The following is a 17,993-nucleotide window of genomic DNA, read 5'->3' on the forward strand; positions in this document are numbered from 1 at the left end:
ATAAAATTCTGTCTCTCATTTATCTAGTGCATCCTACAAAATGATAGACAGAATCGGATTGGTTGCTATGGGCAACCTCCCATCTTACTGTAACTGTTGTTGGGCTCTTCTACATATATAATTACGGTAATAATAATTGTGTGTGTTCTCCTTCCCTGCAGGTGATATTCAGAGCCCTCACTCCAGCCAATCGGATTGAGGATCCCTTCAGTCTCCAGGCACAGGAGCGGCTGAAGATCACCAACCTGAGACTCCTTCTGCTGAAGAGACAGGACTGTCCGTGCCAGGCTGTGCCCGGGTTACACGAGAAGCCGCAGAGATTCGCTCATTACGCCATATACGATCTGATAGTGCGGGGGAGCTGCTTCTGCAACGGGCACGCGGATGAGTGCGAGGAGGTCGGGAACGTGCACGGACCGGACATCGCTGTGAGTGCATGGGGCAAGGGTTCAGATGTACTTAGCCTTGGAGAGAGAGAGAGAGAGAAAGTGGCCGGAGATAAAGTACCAACAACCTGCCCCTCACTGGCATTTCCCCAACATCATGTAGCATGGCAGTTAGGGGCTGATTGGTCAGTATGTTATTTCTCTCCATGTTAGCGCTCCCCAATGCTTAGTGTACGCCCCCCTACCACAGCCAGTGGCATGGCAGTTAGGAGCTGATTGGTTGGTACTTTATCTCTCCCCCTTTATTTCTCCCCAAGGCTTAGTAAATAGACCAAGCATCACTGTCCCGTTACAAACATGACATTATTATGTAAGGCCGCTGAATGACAGTAGTGTAACCGGGATTCTGTTACAGGAGTTCTCCTGCAGCAACCGGCAAATGCTATTGTGTGGTATTTCAGCGCTGTCCCTGCCCGCCTGGTGAGCATGAGGCCTGGGGGACGCTGGCACGACCTGACCTCTGCAGAGAAGGGGTGGCTGGGCCCTCCCCACCCGTCGCATAACTCCCAACTGGCAGTTCTCCAGCTGCAATCTGCTCACTTGTCCATGACCGCAGCCCCAGGTTCAGTCCCCGCCGTGCTCAGTACAAGGGTGACCGGCATTAACAGCGGGGGGCGCTGTATTCATTATGGCGGCTGCCCGCGTAGATCAGGCGGCTGACTGACAGAGCATTTGTTATTCATAACTTTCCTGATATACGAGACACTGAACTATAGGAATCTACTCCAACCAGTCGTCTTACTGCAAGCCTCTGAAGAGTTTGGGTAAAACTGCTAAGATGGGAGTTCTATTGAAGATGAGATGTTGTCCTTAGCAACCTGACCAATTCTAGCTGTTATCTTTAATAAGGTGCTATATAAATAAAAAGTGGAATCTGATTAGTTGCTGTGGGAAACATCTCATCTTCAATACAACTACCATCTTAATAAATGCACCCATTTGTTTTCTAATGAATATATTGTCGTTAATGAGGGAAGCAGGAGAGAAACGTCATTGTTGTCCACCCAACATCGTTTTCCACACATATAGAAGTGGCCTAGTCAGTTTCTGCCCCTCAAGACAACATGGAGGTCTCCAGCCCTAACCCTCAGCGAGGGCTGCCGGAGATTGGGTACTGGTGAAACATTGTCTTCTGATTGGTCACTACCACCCACCAATCAGAAGCAAGTTTCATAGCTCCCTCTTATTACTGGTGTAAAAAGGGAAGAATGCTCCTGGGCCCTGACGTTCTGGGGCCCCTGCTGTAACCCAGTAGGCTGCAGGGTCTAATGTCAGTAAAGTACAAGAACATCACATTGTATTGATATTTCTGTTACTGGCCTTGCTGCTGGCTCCAAGTGGCTTGATTCGGACATGTTTGCTAAGCTGCGTATACCCACAGCCTAGCAAACAGGTCAGCGATGCCCACCTCCCCACCGAACGTCCGCCCGTCCATGCCACCCGCATCCCCTCGCTAGCATGCATGGGGTGGTGTACAAGAACATGCAGCCGAAGGGGAGAGAAATCATTCATTTGTCACCGAACATCAAATCATTTTTTTTCGGAGATGGACGAAAAGGGGGCGGGCGCTGTCGTCATATCACCGGCTGCCTCAACGCAGCGAGCATCCTAAATATTTCATATTTAGCCCTTTGAAGCTCGATTACATATCCCAGCCTACAGAACCAAATCTTCCCTTTGTCTGTTTTACTAAGATGGGCTGTTGCTATGGGAAACCAATCAGAATCGATTTAATTATTTAGCACCTTTTAGAATAGGGATGGGGAACCTTTGGCCCTTCAGCTGTTGTTCTTCAGATACATATCCCAGCATGCCTTGCTACAGTTTTGTTTTTTGGCCATTTTAAAACCGTTGCAGGGAATGCTGGGATGTGCAGTTTAACAACAGCTGGAGGGACGAAGGTTCCCCATGCCTGTCCTAGAAGATAACAGATAGGAGCTGATTGGTTGCCTATAGCAACTTCCTATCTTCAATAAAAGTCCCATCTTAGTAAATTTACCTCATAGGGTTCTGTACAACCTGGAATCAGGCCGAAATCACTCCGCTGCCCCAGACATCGGCAGTCGCCCACCATTGTATAGATCCCATATGTTACCCACTTATGATGTGTGGTCTCTTACACAGGGGTCTGTAATAGCTGTATTTGATGTATTTATGTGTATGGGTCATATAGGAGCCAGCGGGGGCAAAGTTTCCGTGCCCGGGTCACCCGAGGTAAACCTTGTTTTTGCACACAGCTATTTCTTAGTGGATTTGCTCACATTCCTTCTGTAACCCTCCTCCATTTCCCAAAATCATCTCTTATCCAAACATCTTGTGCCTTCTCCCTGATAATCCCCAACAGAGCTTCCGAGCCATCTGATCTAGGCCGTGCCAGGCTGGGTGACCCCCAGGCGTGGTGCATCTCTGCTGCTGGGTCGGTAATTCAAAGAGCAGCTGGATGAGGGGGGGGGGGGGGGGGGTAACCTCCGCAGCGTCTGAGCCAGATAACAACATCCCAGACAGTGACATGAAGCTGCAGAGCTGGCTGAGCCCAGGGGGGGGGGGGGGGGTGCCACCGAAACGCTGTGCTGCTGCTCCGCTCACGTTCTGGCCTCAGACTAACATAATACAAAGGAACAATGAGCGGTCGGATCTGATTAAGTCAGCTGCATGACCCAGATATCGTCTTCATATTATCTGCGTTATCAAGAATGAAAGTTGCAATTGTAGCAGGCTGCAAGTTCCAAAAATATTAGAGCCAGGCACAGCTCTGACGCGGTTTTATACATATTATATATTGTTAGTTGCATCAAATAATAACTATGAGCTGCTGGGGACCCTGCTCCTCCCACTATATAACTCTGTCTGTGGCTTCCTGCCTCCATTCCCCTCCTCACTTCATGTCACTGCCCCTGTCACATGCAGCCCTGTCCTCACTGACACATCCCCATGTCCTGATATACTTTGTGCTGCTGGGGACCCTGCTCCTCCCACTATATAACTCTCAGTCTATGGCTTCCTACGGCCCCCATTCTCCTCCTCGCATAATGTCACTGCCCCTGTCACATGCAGCCCTGTCCTCACTGACACATCACTCATCTCCTGATATACTCTGTGCTGCTGAGGACCCTGCTCCTACTACTATATAACTCTCAGTCTGTGGCTTCCTGCTGCCTCCATTCCCCTCCTCACATCATGTCACTACCCCTGTCACATGCAGCCCTATCCTCACTGACACATCACTCATCTCCTGATATACTCTGTGCTGCTGGGGGCCCTGGTCCTCCCACTATATAACTCTCAGTCTGTGGCTTCCTGCTGCCTCCATTCCCCTCCTCACATCCTGTCACTGCCCCTGTCACATGCAGACCTGTCCTCACTGGCACATCACTAATATCCTTATACACTATGTGCTGCTGTGAGACCCCCCCCCCCCCCACTATATAAGTCTGTAGCGCCCCTTTTCTCCCCTTACAACAGGCTGTTAGCAGGTGTGTGACAGAAGCAGCTGGCACTCATGCTGATGTTGGTTCCAAGGGTGTATTCCTTAAAATTCATTATAGGAAATGATGACAATGTTGGTACTGATCTTAATTTCCTTTTTGAATAGGTCCATGGGAAGTGCGTTTGCCAACATAACACAGCGGGAGATCACTGTGAGCGGTGTGCCCCACTATATAATGACAACCCATGGCAGCCAGGGGATGGCAAAACGGGGGCGCCCAATGAATGCAAACGTGAGTGTAAAATAACAGAGTTACAATGTCTCCGTCTCCGCACATTTAGAATCTAATGGTCACAAATCATGTTGCATGCAGGTGACCCGGGAGCACGATATATGCCCGATTTGTCGCTCAATATTGCAAATCATGACGATATTGGCCCAATGTGTAATCGGCCTAAGATATCACTATGTAGTTCTGTCTTGTTGTCTGTCACAGTATGGGCACCTTAATCAGTCACAGGATGGCCACCTTGATCATTCACAGGATGGCACCTTAATCATTCACAGGATGAGTACCTTAATAATTCACAGGAGGGGCACCTTAATCAGACGCAGGATGGGCGGCACCTTAATCAGTCGCAGGATGGACACCTTAATCAGACGCAGGATGGGCGGCACCTTAATCAGTCGCAGGATGAGCACCTTAATCAGTCGCAGGATAAGCAACATAATCAGTCTCAGGATGGGCACCTTAATCAGACGCAGGATGGGCGGCACCTTAATCAGTCGCAGGATGGGCATCTTAATCAGTCTCAGGATGGGCACCTTAATCAGTCACAGGATGGACACCTTAATCAGTCGCAGGATGGCACCTTAATCAGTCGCAGGATAAGCAACATAATCAGTCTCAGGATGGGCACCTTAATCAGACGCAGGATGGGCGGCACCTTAATCAGTCTCAGGATGGGCACCTTAATCAGAAGCAGGATGGGCGGCACCTTAATCAGTCTCAGGATGGGCACCTTAATCAGACGCAGGATGGGCGGCACATTAATCAGTCACAGGATGGGCACATTAATCAGACACAGGATGGGCACATTAATCAGTCGCAGGATGGGCATCTTAATCAGTCTCAGGATGGGCACCTTAATCAGTCACAGGATGGGCACCTTAATCAGTCTCAGGATGGGCACCTTAATCAGACATAGGATGGGCACCTTAATCAGTTGCAGGATGGGCACCTTAATCCGTCACAGGATTGACACCTTAATCAGTCACAGGATTGACACCTTAATCAGACGCAGGATGGCACCTTAATCAGTCGCAGGATGGGCACCTTAATCAGTCGCAGGATGGACACCTTAATCAGTCACAGGATGGGCACCTTAATCAGTCTCAGGATGGGCACCTTAATCAGTCTCAGGATGGGCACCTTAATCATTCACAGGATGAGCACCTTAATCAGTCACAGGATGGGCACCTTAATCAGTCTCAGGATGGGCACCTTAATCAGACATAGGATGGGCACCTTAATCAGTTGCAGGATGGGCACCTTAATCAGTCACAGGATTGACACCTTAATCAGTCACAGGATGGGCACCTTAATCAGACGCAGGATGGGCACCTTAATCAGTCTCAGGATATACACCTTAATCAGACGCAGGATGGCACCTTAATCAGACGCAGGATGGGCACCTTAATCAGTCGCAGGATGGGCACCTTAATCAGTCGCAGGATGGACACCTTAATCAGTCGCAGGATGGACACCTTAATCAGTCTCAGGATGGGCACCTTAATCAGACGCAGGATGGGCGGCACCTTAATCAGTCTCAGGATGGGCACCTTAATCAGACGCAGGATGGGCGGCACCTTAATCAGTCGCAGGATGAGCACCTTAATCAGTCGCAGGATAAGCAACATAATCAGTCTCAGGATGGGCACCTTAATCAGACGCAGGATGGGCGGCACCTTAATCAGTCGCAGGATGGGCATCTTAATCAGTCTCAGGATGGGCACCTTAATCAGTCACAGGATGGACACCTTAATCAGTCGCAGGATGGCACCTTAATCAGTCGCAGGATAAGCAACATAATCAGTCTCAGGATGGGCACCTTAATCAGACGCAGGATGGGCGGCACCTTAATCAGTCTCAGGATGGGCACCTTAATCAGACGCAGGATGGGCGGCACCTTAATCAGTCTCAGGATGGGCACCTTAATCAGACGCAGGATGGGCGGCACATTAATCAGTCACAGGATGGGCACATTAATCAGACACAGGATGGGCACATTAATCAGTCGCAGGATGGGCATCTTAATCAGTCTCAGGATGGGCACCTTAATCAGTCACAGGATGGGCACCTTAATCAGTCTCAGGATGGGCACCTTAATCAGACATAGGATGGGCACCTTAATCAGTTGCAGGATGGGCACCTTAATCCGTCACAGGATTGACACCTTAATCAGTCACAGGATTGACACCTTAATCAGACGCAGGATGGCACCTTAATCAGTCGCAGGATGGGCACCTTAATCAGTCGCAGGATGGACACCTTAATCAGTCACAGGATGGGCACCTTAATCAGTCTCAGGATGGGCACCTTAATCAGTCTCAGGATGGGCACCTTAATCATTCACAGGATGAGCACCTTAATCAGTCACAGGATGGGCACCTTAATCAGTCTCAGGATGGGCACCTTAATCAGACATAGGATGGGCACCTTAATCAGTTGCAGGATGGGCACCTTAATCAGTCACAGGATTGACACCTTAATCAGTCACAGGATGGGCACCTTAATCAGACGCAGGATGGGCACCTTAATCAGTCTCAGGATATACACCTTAATCAGACGCAGGATGGCACCTTAATCAGACGCAGGATGGGCACCTTAATCAGTCGCAGGATGGGCACCTTAATCAGTCGCAGGATGGACACCTTAATCAGTCGCAGGATGGACACCTTAATCAGTCGCAGGATGGACACCTTAATCAGTCTCAGGATGGGCACCTTAATCAGACGCAGGATGGGCGGCACCTTAATCAGTCTCAGGATGGGCACCTTAATCAGACGCAGGATGGGCGGCACCTTAATCAGTCGCAGGATGGGCACATTAATCAGTCACAGGATGGGCACATTAATCAGACACAGGATGGGCACATTAATCAGACACGGGATGGGCACATTAATCAGTCGCAGGATGGGCATCTTAATCAGTCTCAGGATGGGCACCTTAATCAGTCACAGGATGGGCACCTTAATCAGTCTCAGGATGGGCACCTTAATCAGACATAGGATGGGCACCTTAATCAGTTGCAGGATGGGCACCTTAATCAGTCACAGGATTGACACCTTAATCAGTCACAGGATTGACACCTTAATCAGTCACAGGATTGACACCTTAATCATACACAGGATGGGCACCTTAATCAGTTTCAGGATGGGCACCTTAATCAGTCGCAGGATGGGCACCTTAATCAGTCTCAGGATGGACACCTTAATCAGTCACAGGATTGACACCTTAATCAGACGCAGGATGGCACCTTAATCAGTCTCAGGATGGGCACCTTAATCAGTCTCAGGATGGACACCTTAATCAGTCACAGGATTGACACCTTAATCAGACGCAGGATGAGCACCTTAATCAGTCGCAGGATGGGCACCTTAATCAGTCTCAGGATGGACACCTTAATCAGTTGCAGGATGGGCACCTTAATCAGTCACAGGATTGACACCTTAATCAGTCACAGGATTGACACCTTAATCAGACGCAGGATGGCACCTTAATCAGTCGCAGGATGGGCACCTTAATCAGTCGCAGGATGGACACCTTAATCAGTCGCAGGATGGACACCTTAATCAGTCGCAGGATGGACACCTTAATCAGTCGCAGGATGGACACCTTAATCAGTCACAGGATGGACACCTTAATCAGTCGCAGGATGGACACCTTAATCAGTCGCAGGATGGGCACCTTAATCAGTCTCAGGATGGGCACCTTAATCAGTCACAGGATTGACACCTTAATCAGTCACAGGATTGACACCTTAATCATACACAGGATGGGCACCTTAATCAGTTTCAGGATGGGCACCTTAATCAGTCGCAGGATGGGCACCTTAATCAGTCTCAGGATGGACACCTTAATCAGTCACAGGATTGACACCTTAATCAGACGCAGGATGGCACCTTAATCAGTCTCAGGATGGGCACCTTAATCAGTCTCAGGATGGACACCTTAATCAGTCACAGGATTGACACCTTAATCAGACGCAGGATGAGCACCTTAATCAGTCGCAGGATGGGCACCTTAATCAGTCTCAGGATGGACACCTTAATCAGTTGCAGGATGGGCACCTTAATCAGTCACAGGATTGACACCTTAATCAGTCACAGGATTGACACCTTAATCAGACGCAGGATGGCACCTTAATCAGTCGCAGGATGGGCACCTTAATCAGTCGCAGGATGGACACCTTAATCAGTCGCAGGATGGACACCTTAATCAGTCGCAGGATGGACACCTTAATCAGTCACAGGATGGACACCTTAATCAGTCGCAGGATGGACACCTTAATCAGTCGCAGGATGGACACCTTAATCAGTCGCAGGATGGGCACCTTAATCAGTCTCAGGATGGGCACCTTAATCAGTCACAGGATGGGCACCTTAATCAGTCGCAGGATGGGCACCTTAATCAGACATAGGATGGGCACCTTAATCAGTTGCAGGATGGGCACCTTAATCAGTCACAGGATTGACACCTTAATCAGTTTCAGGATGGGCACCTTAATCAGTCTCAGGATATACACCTTAATCAGACGCAGGATGGGCACCTTAATCAGTCGCAGGATGGGCACCTTAATCAGTCGCAGGATGGACACCTTAATCAGTCGCAGGATGGACACCTTAATCAGTCGCAGGATGGACACCTTAATCAGTCGCAGGATGGGCACATTAATCAGACACAGGATGGGCACCTTAATCAGTCACAGGATTGACACCTTAATCAGTTTCAGGATGGGCACCTTAATCAGTCTCAGGATATACACCTTAATCAGACGCAGGATGGGCACCTTAATCAGTCGCAGGATGGGCACCTTAATCAGTCGCAGGATGGACACCTTAATCAGTCGCAGGATGGACACCTTAATCAGTCTCAGGATGGGCACCTTAATCAGACGCAGGATGGGCACCTTAATCAGTCACAGGATGGGCACCTTAATCAGACACAGGATGGGCACCTTAATCAGACATAGGATGGGCGGCACATGAATCAGTCTCAGGATGGGCACCTTAATCAGTCACAGGATTGACACCTTAATCAGTCACAGGATTGACACCTTAATCATACACAGGATGGGCACCTTAATCAGTTTCAGGATGGGCACCTTAATCAGTCGCAGGATGGGCACCTTAATCAGTCTCAGGATGGACACCTTAATCAGTCACAGGATTGACACCTTAATCAGACGCAGGATGGCACCTTAATCAGTCTCAGGATGGGCACCTTAATCAGTCTCAGGATGGACACCTTAATCAGTCACAGGATTGACACCTTAATCAGACGCAGGATGAGCACCTTAATCAGTCGCAGGATGGGCACCTTAATCAGTCTCAGGATGGACACCTTAATCAGTTGCAGGATGGGCACCTTAATCAGTCACAGGATTGACACCTTAATCAGTCACAGGATTGACACCTTAATCAGACGCAGGATGGCACCTTAATCAGTCGCAGGATGGGCACCTTAATCAGTCGCAGGATGGACACCTTAATCAGTCGCAGGATGGACACCTTAATCAGTCGCAGGATGGACACCTTAATCAGTCGCAGGATGGACACCTTAATCAGTCACAGGATGGACACCTTAATCAGTCGCAGGATGGACACCTTAATCAGTCGCAGGATGGACACCTTAATCAGTCGCAGGATGGGCACCTTAATCAGTCTCAGGATGGGCACCTTAATCAGTCACAGGATGGGCACCTTAATCAGTCTCAGGATGGGCACCTTAATCAGACATAGGATGGGCACCTTAATCAGTTGCAGGATGGGCACCTTAATCAGTCACAGGATTGACACCTTAATCAGTTTCAGGATGGGCACCTTAATCAGTCTCAGGATATACACCTTAATCAGACGCAGGATGGGCACCTTAATCAGTCGCAGGATGGGCACCTTAATCAGTCGCAGGATGGACACCTTAATCAGTCGCAGGATGGACACCTTAATCAGTCGCAGGATGGACACCTTAATCAGTCGCAGGATGGGCACATTAATCAGACACAGGATGGGCACCTTAATCAGTCACAGGATTGACACCTTAATCAGTTTCAGGATGGGCACCTTAATCAGTCTCAGGATATACACCTTAATCAGACGCAGGATGGGCACCTTAATCAGTCGCAGGATGGGCACCTTAATCAGTCGCAGGATGGACACCTTAATCAGTCGCAGGATGTACACCTTAATCAGTCTCAGGATGGGCACCTTAATCAGACGCAGGATGGGCACCTTAATCAGTCACAGGATGGGCACCTTAATCAGACACAGGATGGGCACCTTAATCAGACATAGGATGGGCGGCACATGAATCAGTCGCAGGATGAGCACCTTAATCAGACACAGGATGGGCACATTAATCAGATACAGGATGGGCACATTAATCAGTCACAGGATGGGCACATGAATCAGTCGCAGGATGAGCACCTTAATCAGACACAGGATGGGCACATTAATCAGACACAGGATGGGCACATTAATCAGACACGGGATGGGCACATTAATCAGACACGGGATGGGCACATTAATCAGTCACAGGATGGGCACATTAATCAGTCACAGGATGGGCACATTAATCAGACACAGGATGGGCACATTAATCAGACACAGGATGGGCACATTAATCAGTCACAGGATGGGCACATTAATCAGACACAGGATGGGCACCTCTTAGGCCCACATCTTCTCTCAGTATTTGGGTAAATGTCCTGCCCGCACTGCAGAATGATCTGACCTATGCCTTTCGCCACCTCTAGGCTGCCGTTGCCACAATCACGCGCTCAGCTGTCGTTTCGATCACCAAGTCTGGCTGTCCTCTGGGAGAAGAAGTGGCGGAGTGTGTGAGAACTGTCAGCACAATACAGAGGGATTCCGCTGTCAGAGATGCAGGGCCGGGTACTACAGGGACCATACCGTACCCATCAGTTCCCCGGCGGCGTGCAAAGGTGAGTGCAGGGACTAACCAGACCTCACCTGTCCGCTCAGGTGTCACACCTTTCTGAGGAATTTACAGGGGCAGTTTGCCACAGGTATATACAGTAATTGCACTTGGATTATGGCGGTATTATCCAGTAACTGGGTGGAGCCAGTGGGGAAATGGGTGGGACTAATGTCACTAAGCGCTATTATAGATACTGTGCAGGAATGTAAGCTCTATGCCCCAATCTTTATCTTCCATTTTCTTGTCTTGTCTCATGCACCCCTGTCCCCCACTTACCGTGTGATGTTAATGTAACGTTTCCATCTCCACTTTCAAAACGCATAAGACCACGCAAAACGCATAAGACCCATACAAACGGCCGCTCCCCCTCCCTCGCCGAGTTCCACCGCACGCATGTGAATGGATGGTTATCATAAACATCTATCTGCAGCCTTGGGTGCGAGGGCGAAATCATTTCATGGTTGCCGACCATAACTGGGCATGCGCAAAAGCTAAACATTGATCCCCCTGTGCGAACGCATGGGGGGGGGCGATCAAATCAGAATCATCACTTTATCTCTACACACTTTATCTCTCTCTCCAAAAAATCTTTTTCTATGCGGAACGCCTGTTTTCTGTGCAGAGCACCTATTTTCTGTGCAGAGCACCTATTTTCTGTGCAGAGCACCTATTTTCTGTGCAGAGCACCTATTTTCTGTGCAGAGCACCTATTTTCTGTGTATACTGCCTGTTTTCTGTGCAGAGCACCTATTTTCTGTGTATACTGCCTGTTTTCTGTAAATAGCACCTGTTTTCTGTGTATACTGCCTGTTTTCTGTGCAGAGCGCCTGTTTTCTTTAAATAGTGCCTGTTTTCTGTGCAGAGCACCTGTTTTCTGTGTATACCACCTGTTTTCTGTGCAGAGCGCCTGTTTTCTGTGTATACTGCCTGTTTTTTGTAAATAGCGCCTGTTTTCTGTGCAGAGCACCTGTTTTCTGTGCAGTTTGCCTGTTTTCTGTGCAGAGCACCTATTTTCTGTGTATACCACCTGTTTTCTGTGCAGAGCGCCTGTTTTCTGTCTACACTGCCTGTTTTCTGTGCAGAGCACCTATTTTCTGTGTATACTGCCTGTTTTCTGTGCAGAGCACCTGTTTTCTGTGTATACCACCTGTTTTCTGTGCAGAGCGCCTGTTTTCTGTCTACACTGCCTGTTTTCTGTGCAGAGCACCTGTTTTCTGTGTATACTGCCTGTTTTCTGTAAATAGCGCCTGTTTTCTGTGCAGAGCACCTGTTTTCTGTGTATACCACCTGTTTTCTGTGTATACTGCCTGTTTTCTGTGCAGAGCGCCTGCTTTCTGTGCGAAACGCCTGTTTTCTGTGTATACCGCCTGTTTTCTGTGCAGAGCACCTGTTTTCTGTGCAGTTCTCCTGTTTTCTGTGTGGAACGCCTGTTTTGTGTGCAGTTCTCCTGTTTTCTGTGCGGAACTCCTGTTTTCTGTGCAGTTCTCCTGTTTTCTATGCGGAACGCCTGTTTTGTGTGCAGTTCTGTTTTCTGTGCGGAACGCCTCTTTTCTGTGCAGTTCTCCTGTTTTCTGTGCGGAACTCCTGTTTTCTGTGCAGTTCTCCTGTTTTCTATGCGGAACGCCTGTTTTGTGTGCAGTTCTGTTTTCTGTGCGGAACTCCTCTTTTCTGTGCAGTTCTCCTGTTTTTTTGTGCGGAACGCCTGTTTTGTGTGCAGTTCTGTTTTCTGTGCGGAACGCCTCTTTTCTGTGCAGTTCTCCTGTTTTTTTGTGCGGAACGCCTGTTTTCTGTGCAGAGCGCCTGTTTTCTGTGCAGTTCTCCTGTTTTCTGTGCGGAACGCCTGTTTTCTGTGCAAAGCGCCTGTTTACTGTGCAGTTCTCCTGTTTTCTGTGTGGAACGCCTGTTTTCTGTGCAGTTCTCCTGTTTTCTGTGCGGAACACCTCTTTTCTGTGCAGTTCTCCTGTTTTCTGTGCGGAACGCCTATTTTCTGTGCAGTTCTCCTGTTTTCTGTGCAGTTCTCCTGTTTAACGCCTGTTTTCTGCAGAGATCGCACTGTGACGCGTTACTGAGCAATTTATCAGCTCCTTGTGCCAGGAAACAAGCCCAGAAAAATGTATGATGCTGCCATCCACCCAGAGCTTTACACACAAAGGCCCTGGAAATAACAGGCGGCCGCCCGTCCGACACACACCTGCCCCTCAGCTCCATCACAACACCGGATTCCTGGGTTTTGATATGGTGTGATATGATTCATCTGGAACTGGGATTTTCGCTCCGAGCCGGGCATGACTCCTCACGGGGGCCGTAATGCCAGCCCATTGTTCCCCTAAGCCTCTGTCTCCTTCTGTGATACATCTGGGGCATTAGCGCTGCTCATTCAATTATATCTTGGCTTGTTTTGTCTTTATGAGCCCAGTAATCCGGCGTGCTTGTGTATGTAGCGCACAGCTGGGAGCGGGTGATTAACCTGCCCGATGCCATCCAGCCCTAATGCCATGTCTTCTGCTAGGGCGATTCAGACAGGGGGGCGCATGCAATATGCCCTTCCACCAATTACACAACTTCCTCTCATTCAGTTACCACCAACTGCTGTAGAACTAGAAGTCTCAGCATGCCCTGGCACGCTACAGCATGTAGTTATTTACTAACCTCATATTTGGTATTGTGGCACTTATTGCTGTAGAACTACAAGTCCCAGCATGACCTGACAGCCTACAGCTTGTAGTTAGCCACCACGTTTGTGGTTCTCTTGTGGCTCCATCAGCTGTAGAACTGTAAGTCTCAGCATGTCTTACCTTGTAGTTACTCAGCAGCCAAGTTTATATTATTCTGTTCTATCTGTCCAGTAGGGTCAGCAGTGTCTAGGTCAAAACCAAAAGGTTGACTTGCTCAAAGTCGACATGCAAATGGTTGACGCATAAAAAAAATCAACATGACATTTTTGGGGTGTCAATTTGTAACTTTTAACACATGGAACCCCAATTAGTGTACCACTGCACTCGCCATGCTTTGCGCAAGGTGCCGCCATACACTTCCACCGTCATTAGGTCGACACCTGAAAAAGGTCGACATTGCTAAGGTTGACAGGGTTGGTAAATCGACACAAGCATTTGGTCAAAAATGGCAGCTGGCAAGTGCCGACAGGCGGTATTTTATGCCCTACCATTCACTTGGGCGTGGAGGGAGAATAGAATCGTGCGCCGATCGCAGCGAGCCATGCGAGGGGATGCGGTACACTTTTATGGTGCACATGTTGACTATGTCGACAAACGGGTGCACATGTTGACTATGTCGACAAACGGGACAAAAAACTTGGAAAACTCATGTCGACTTTTTGACTGTCGACCTTTCAGCCCTGTCGACTCAATGCATGTCGACCTAAACTGGGTCTATCCAATGACCCGGACCCTTCCCATTCATAGACCATGTGGATGAAAAACTAAAAAAAAAAAAATGGTCAAACTCATGCCAACCAAATGCCAAGAGTGGTCGACCTAAATGCCGTGTAGCCTATCTTTGTTGGCCTGGATGAGCCTATGCAGATACACTGAATCAGTAGGTTAATGGGGAATATATGTAACGCCGCTGTCCATGCCGCCATATACCTCCTGTATTGCGCTGTGCTGTACTGTAGTGCCGCACATTACATCACTGCCACCTTCCTTTATACCATTGTTACCTGATATATTCTCCGCACAGAATGTTCCTGCAATACAATTGGTTCAGTCAACGAAACAACAAACCACAGTTGGAGATGCCACCCCAAGACGGGATTCTGTTACTGCAAGCCCGGTGTGGCCGGCCCATACTGCGACCGCTGCTTAATGGGGTACTGGGGATTCGGGGAGAACGGCTGCCGCTCATGTGACTGCGCCAGGGATTGCGACCCGGACACGGGAGAGTGCGGAAACAGGTACACTCACGCACCCATCTGGTACAGGCTGCCCTGTTATTAATAATAATAATAATAATACATATCAATCTATACATAGTGTGTAACAAGTTCCTCGTTGTAATTTAACTTTCATGGTTCAGACAGTGTAAGCCTCGAATTGGTGATTTTTCTTTATCTTGCTTCACTAAAATCACCACTGCTTGGCTCCCTTTTGTCATAGATTACTGTTTCATGCAGAGAGAGTTAGATTTGGGTTGGTAATATTTAGAAGTAGAAGGTGATAACGCATCAGCCAATCGGCTATATTTGAGAAATGACAGTTAGGAGTTGATTGGCTGGTGCATTAGACTTTATCTGTATGTCACCAGGCCCATTACGTTGTTAAAATAACAGGTCCCGCTTCTCCTGTATAATAAAGAGAAGAGGGCCCCAAATCACCACGATGTATGATCCCCCTGCAACCAATAAGGGGAGCCGTTATGTCCTGCGTCCACGGCTCTCCTTATCGGTGCTGTGCATGCGCATTTAAAAATAAAACTCCCTCTCTCCCCCGGTCGGCTCTCTGGGCATGTGTGAGATCTCGTGCACAGCCTGAAGCAAGCAGCAGGACTAGCGTTGTCCCTACAGTGGGAATCGGACAACTCTGGGCTGGCAAACCGGCCGGGGCGGCTTAACGGGTGGTATATGCCTAGAAGGCTGGTCATACATCGCCCGCACCACTAATTACTGGGGTATTGAAGGGGACAGCTGTGCCAAGCGTTAATCGGTGGCTTGTCCCTAGCACACATGAGGTACGCTGGTAATACATTAAAAAAAACGTTAATCTGCCCTAATGTTGCTAATTCCGGTGTCAGATGCTGTAACTGTTATGACCAGTATGGAAACGCTTTTCATTATCGCTCCCATAGTGGCCATGAGAACACAAATTATCTGAACATTCCTATTGGTGGAAGGATTCCTGACATCATAGAAACACCAGCCAATGAGAGTGACGATGAATGGAATTGGACCAGTGAACAGGGCTTTTCAGCGCTAAGACATCCAGGTAACTGATGATAGAAAGCTGGCGGTATAATAGACTGGGCCACTCAGACTGGGCGGTATAATAGACTGGGCCAATCAGACTGGGCGGTATAATAGACTGGGCCAATCAGACTGGGCGGTATAATAGACTGGGCCAATCAGTCTGGGCGGTAGAATAGACTGGGCCAATCAGACTGGGCGGTAGAATAGACTGCATGTCCCAGTAATAGCTGTGCATCCCTGTGCCTGTCCCCCAAATACACTAGGACTATTAATAGAAATGTAACCAACCTATACCATAGTGCATAGTGAAATATGTATATGTAATGTGTCATGGTTCCTCGCATTTTCCTTGCATGTACCTTCACGTCCACCCTCCAGAGAAGTGTGTGTGCAAGGAGCGGATGTTGGGGAGCATCACTGATTTCTGCCAGATGAAATACGCATACGGTAAGTGGGAGATTTGCTGTTACTAGAATGACCAGGAGACATCACTGGGATAACTGATGCACATCTGCTGGCCTGACCGCATCGTTTGAGAGACCTATGTCCGATCCTGCACAGTATTTGTGCAGATTCTGACTATGTATAATTGTCAGTTCAAAACCATTACTATTAAGGAGCCCATAGACGTTCCGTTGCGTCCGGCTCCTTTTTGTACTATACGATGCGCGCTCCCGCGCATCACATAGTACGGTACAAAAAGTGTGTGCTGCACGGATCGGATCGCAGTGCATGCACACTGCATGCACTAGGGATGCGATCCTATCCGATGTGTACTTTAAAAGTACAGAACGGACCGAAAAAACGGACCGTGTATGGGGGGCATTACGCAGGGCTAGGTTGTGTAGTAACCTCATATAGCTAGGACGCACATGCTTCCTATGCAGGAGTGAGAGAGGTCACAGGTTCTAATACAGGGTGTGACACTTGCAAAAGTTATGTTTAGAATAAAGAGAGTGTGACGTCTATGCTCCTGCTAGGAGGCGGAGTCAGCCACATAAGTGGTAATAACGGCTTTCAATCAACTAATTCAAACTGGCAGGGGGAGGAGAGGTGCCCCCTTGGGAGCAGGAGCCCGGTGACAGATGACTCCATAGCCTCCCAGGGTTACGCCTCTGATGTAATATACACACATATACTGTACATATTCATGGTACTGTGATTACAAACACACTCCTGCGGTGTCATTCGGAATTGTAGGTGATACAATATAACAACGTTTGCATTTGTTCTGCCAGTGATAAAAGCCAGGATCCTGTCTGCCCACGATAAGGGCACGCACGCCGAGGTGGTGGTGAAAGTCAGGAAGGTCCTAAAATCAGGAAAAGTGAAAATTGGAAGAAACAACAGGAGCATTTACCCAGAGTCGTGGACCAATCGTGGCTGCACCTGCCCCATCCTAAACCCGGGTATGTTCCCCAGGGACCATAAAGGTTACTGCACCACATATCCACCACACAGACTTACGGGGCCTGCAGTTTTACCTCACATTGGGTGAGATATACCAAGGCTTGGTGGGTAATAAAGTACCAACCAATCAACTCCCAATTACCATATTACGGGCTGCGTTTGAAAAATGTTAGGAGCTGATTGGTTGGTAGTTTATCTTCTCTCCAAGCTTTGATAAGTCACGCCCATTGTGCCAGAGACCAGGGTTTGTGACTAGATCCACTTCTGTTTATTGACCAGGATGTGACGTTAGGTGAGGGCGGAAGTTGTTAGATGCCCTCTCAGCGTATTTTTATTTTATCTGAAATCTACATAGGTGTAGGTTATTTTCTTTTATTTCAGCTGGAGGTACAACCCTTGTGGGCTTGCTTCACGCGACGAAGATTTATTTACCCTCCCCAGGCATACGTGGGCCCAGTGCATGATGGGAAAAGTCCAAATACAGAAGTGGTTCTAGCTCCAACCAGAGACTCGGACTGGTAGTTTCAGATCTGCCGGCATTGCACAGGCTGCTGAAATCTGGTGTTT

The 17,993-nt window shown here is 48.5% G+C and overlaps 1 protein-coding gene across 1 annotated transcript in view; it reads left to right on the forward strand.

The window, feature by feature from the left end:
• The window catches only part of LOC146025681 (netrin-4-like), a 46,618-nt gene that overhangs the window by 24,195 nt on the left and 4,430 nt on the right, over nucleotides 1–17,993 (forward strand). Inside the window, exons 3-9 of the mRNA XM_083155672.1 lie at nucleotides 162–428; nucleotides 4,039–4,165; nucleotides 10,911–11,099; nucleotides 14,795–15,008; nucleotides 15,899–16,035; nucleotides 16,395–16,463; nucleotides 17,255–17,425. Coding sequence (XP_083011798.1) covers nucleotides 162–428; nucleotides 4,039–4,165; nucleotides 10,911–11,099; nucleotides 14,795–15,008; nucleotides 15,899–16,035; nucleotides 16,395–16,463; nucleotides 17,255–17,425 — 1,174 coding nt within the window. The remainder of the gene's footprint in view (nucleotides 1–161; nucleotides 429–4,038; nucleotides 4,166–10,910; nucleotides 11,100–14,794; nucleotides 15,009–15,898; nucleotides 16,036–16,394; nucleotides 16,464–17,254; nucleotides 17,426–17,993) is intronic.

This window comes from Crinia signifera, chromosome 8, assembly GCF_055691185.1.
Source record: "Crinia signifera chromosome 8, ASM5569118v1, whole genome shotgun sequence".
In the NCBI taxonomy this organism is placed as follows: domain Eukaryota; kingdom Metazoa; phylum Chordata; class Amphibia; order Anura; family Myobatrachidae; genus Crinia; species Crinia signifera.